Here is a 2007-nt window from a genome sequence, read left to right on the forward strand (position 1 = left end):
AAGCCCAGGAAAGCCAGGCTGCAATTGAGAAAGACAGTAGGGATAAGAAATCACTGCTTCACTTCTAGGCTTAGGAATAGCCAGACAGAGATCCATAAAGTCCTTGAACTTGAGGCAATTGAAAAGTAACCACTTCGGCCAAGGTTGCTCATTAGAGAGGGTTCATATAACATGAAAAGGAGGCAAGAGGGTATCCTCCAGGGCTTCCTGTTGGAGATAGGATTTGGTGATTCAGGGTGTCTAAACTCCAGAGGCAGAAGTAAATCTAAAGGGTGTGTGTGTGTGTGTGTGTGTGTGTGCACGCGCATGTGTGTGTGTCCCTCCAAAGGATATGCTCAAATATTAATCCCTGGTTCCTACGAGTGACTTAATTTGGAAATAGGGTCTTCGTAGATATTATCAAGTTAAGATGAGGCCATATTGGATTAGGGTGGACCCTAATCCAAAGACTGCTATCTTTATAAGAAGAGAGAAGTTTGGACACACAAACAGAGAGGATGCTATATGAGGTGAAGGCAAAGATTGGAGTCACATATCTACTCACCAAGGAATGCCAAGGAATGCCTGCAACCACCAAGAACTGGAAGAGGCAAGGATGGAGCCTCCCCAAGAGTCTTCAGAGAGAGCATGGCCCTGCAGACACCTTGATTTTGAACATCTAGCCTCCAGAGCTACCAGAGAATAAATTTCTGTTGTTTTAAGTCATCTAGTTTGTGGCAATTTCTTACGGCAGTTCTAAGAAACTAATATAAAAAGGGAGGGAAATGGGCTCAATTCTTCCCAGTTTCAGGGACAGGCAAGGATACAATTTATCAGAATGAAATAGGCATGAAAATGGAGGCAATAAAGAAGTAGGGACGGGTCATTCTGTTCTCTTTAAATTGTGAATAGCCTAAAAGCAAGAATGAGAACTCCTTATACAGAACTTGATATAGCATTGTGTATCTGTATATCTTTTAAATTTACTTTTACAACAATAAATGATGATGGGCTTTTGCCAGGTGTTGGGGCCTTCTATTAACTGTCGCTGCTTGAGGTCATTATGTGGTCACCGAGCACTTTGTGCCTTCCCTCACTAGGTTTGTGTTTATCCTCCAACATGAGTTTAACATTCTCACAACTGGAAAGGGTGTGGTGCAGGGCAAGGGTACTGCTGCATGCCTGCCTGGCTCTCATTCTTACCTGTGCGGACCCCATACTTCAGGGTGTCTCTGCAGTCAACCAGGATCTGCTCCAGGGACTCGGGGTGGTCGGAGAGCTCCAAGTTGAAGCCCTCCATGCCTTCCAGCAGCTGGTGTGGGTGATGGAAGTCCAGCACCTTGGTGGAGCGATCGAACGTCTTGCGGACATAGTTGAGAAGTATGTCCACCACCTCCAGGAGGAACTGCACAGTTTGCTCCTCCCCGTTCTTAGCTGGAAGCAGATCTGGGAGGGGAGCCAATGAGTGGTTATCACCTGACTCATATCTGGCTTTCCTAGGCTCAGAAATCCCTAATGTTAGCCACGATATCTTTATAGGCCTAATATCATTCCAGGATATGTATACATATCCTGTGTGATGTGCCATCTCCCCAGAAGGATGAGTATGTGCATATACACAGAGGTTTTGTGTACACTTTCTGGGGGTTCACAGACTTCCTGATAGTTGGGCTGCTCATAAACAGAATGGAGTGCTTTGAGAAGCCATGAACAGCCTGACACTACAGTTGTCCATTTGCAGGCTGAATGGGCACCTATCAGGTGCATGATGGAGGGCATTTCTATCTGGGTTTTCTCACATGTGACAGTCCTTCAGATTCTGAGATTCTATGAATCCATGTTTGTCCCTGCAAGTGCCTTTAGAGTTGACTGTTTTATTGACTGCTCTCATCCGGCTTCCAAAACAATGGAGACCTGGGTACTAAGGAAGGAGGGATTCAAATGTTGGAAAAGTAGTTCCATGATGGTTTAGAGAAAGTGATGACATTTTTGATAAAAGAAGTAAAATCTCAGCAAAAGATCAAGAAA

The 2007-nt window shown here is 44.7% G+C and overlaps 1 protein-coding gene across 1 annotated transcript in view; it reads right to left on the bottom strand.

Annotated features, from left to right (window-relative positions):
• The window catches only part of GAD1 (glutamate decarboxylase 1), a 35756-nt gene that overhangs the window by 26009 nt on the left and 7740 nt on the right, over positions 1–2007 (bottom strand). The window contains exon 4 of the mRNA XM_011360088.1: positions 1183–1491. Coding sequence (XP_011358390.1) covers positions 1183–1491 — 309 coding nt within the window. The remainder of the gene's footprint in view (positions 1–1182; positions 1492–2007) is intronic.

Source organism: Pteropus vampyrus, unplaced genomic scaffold (genome assembly GCF_000151845.1).
Source record: "Pteropus vampyrus isolate Shadow unplaced genomic scaffold, Pvam_2.0 Scaffold2, whole genome shotgun sequence".
In the NCBI taxonomy this organism is placed as follows: Eukaryota; Metazoa; Chordata; class Mammalia; order Chiroptera; family Pteropodidae; genus Pteropus; species Pteropus vampyrus.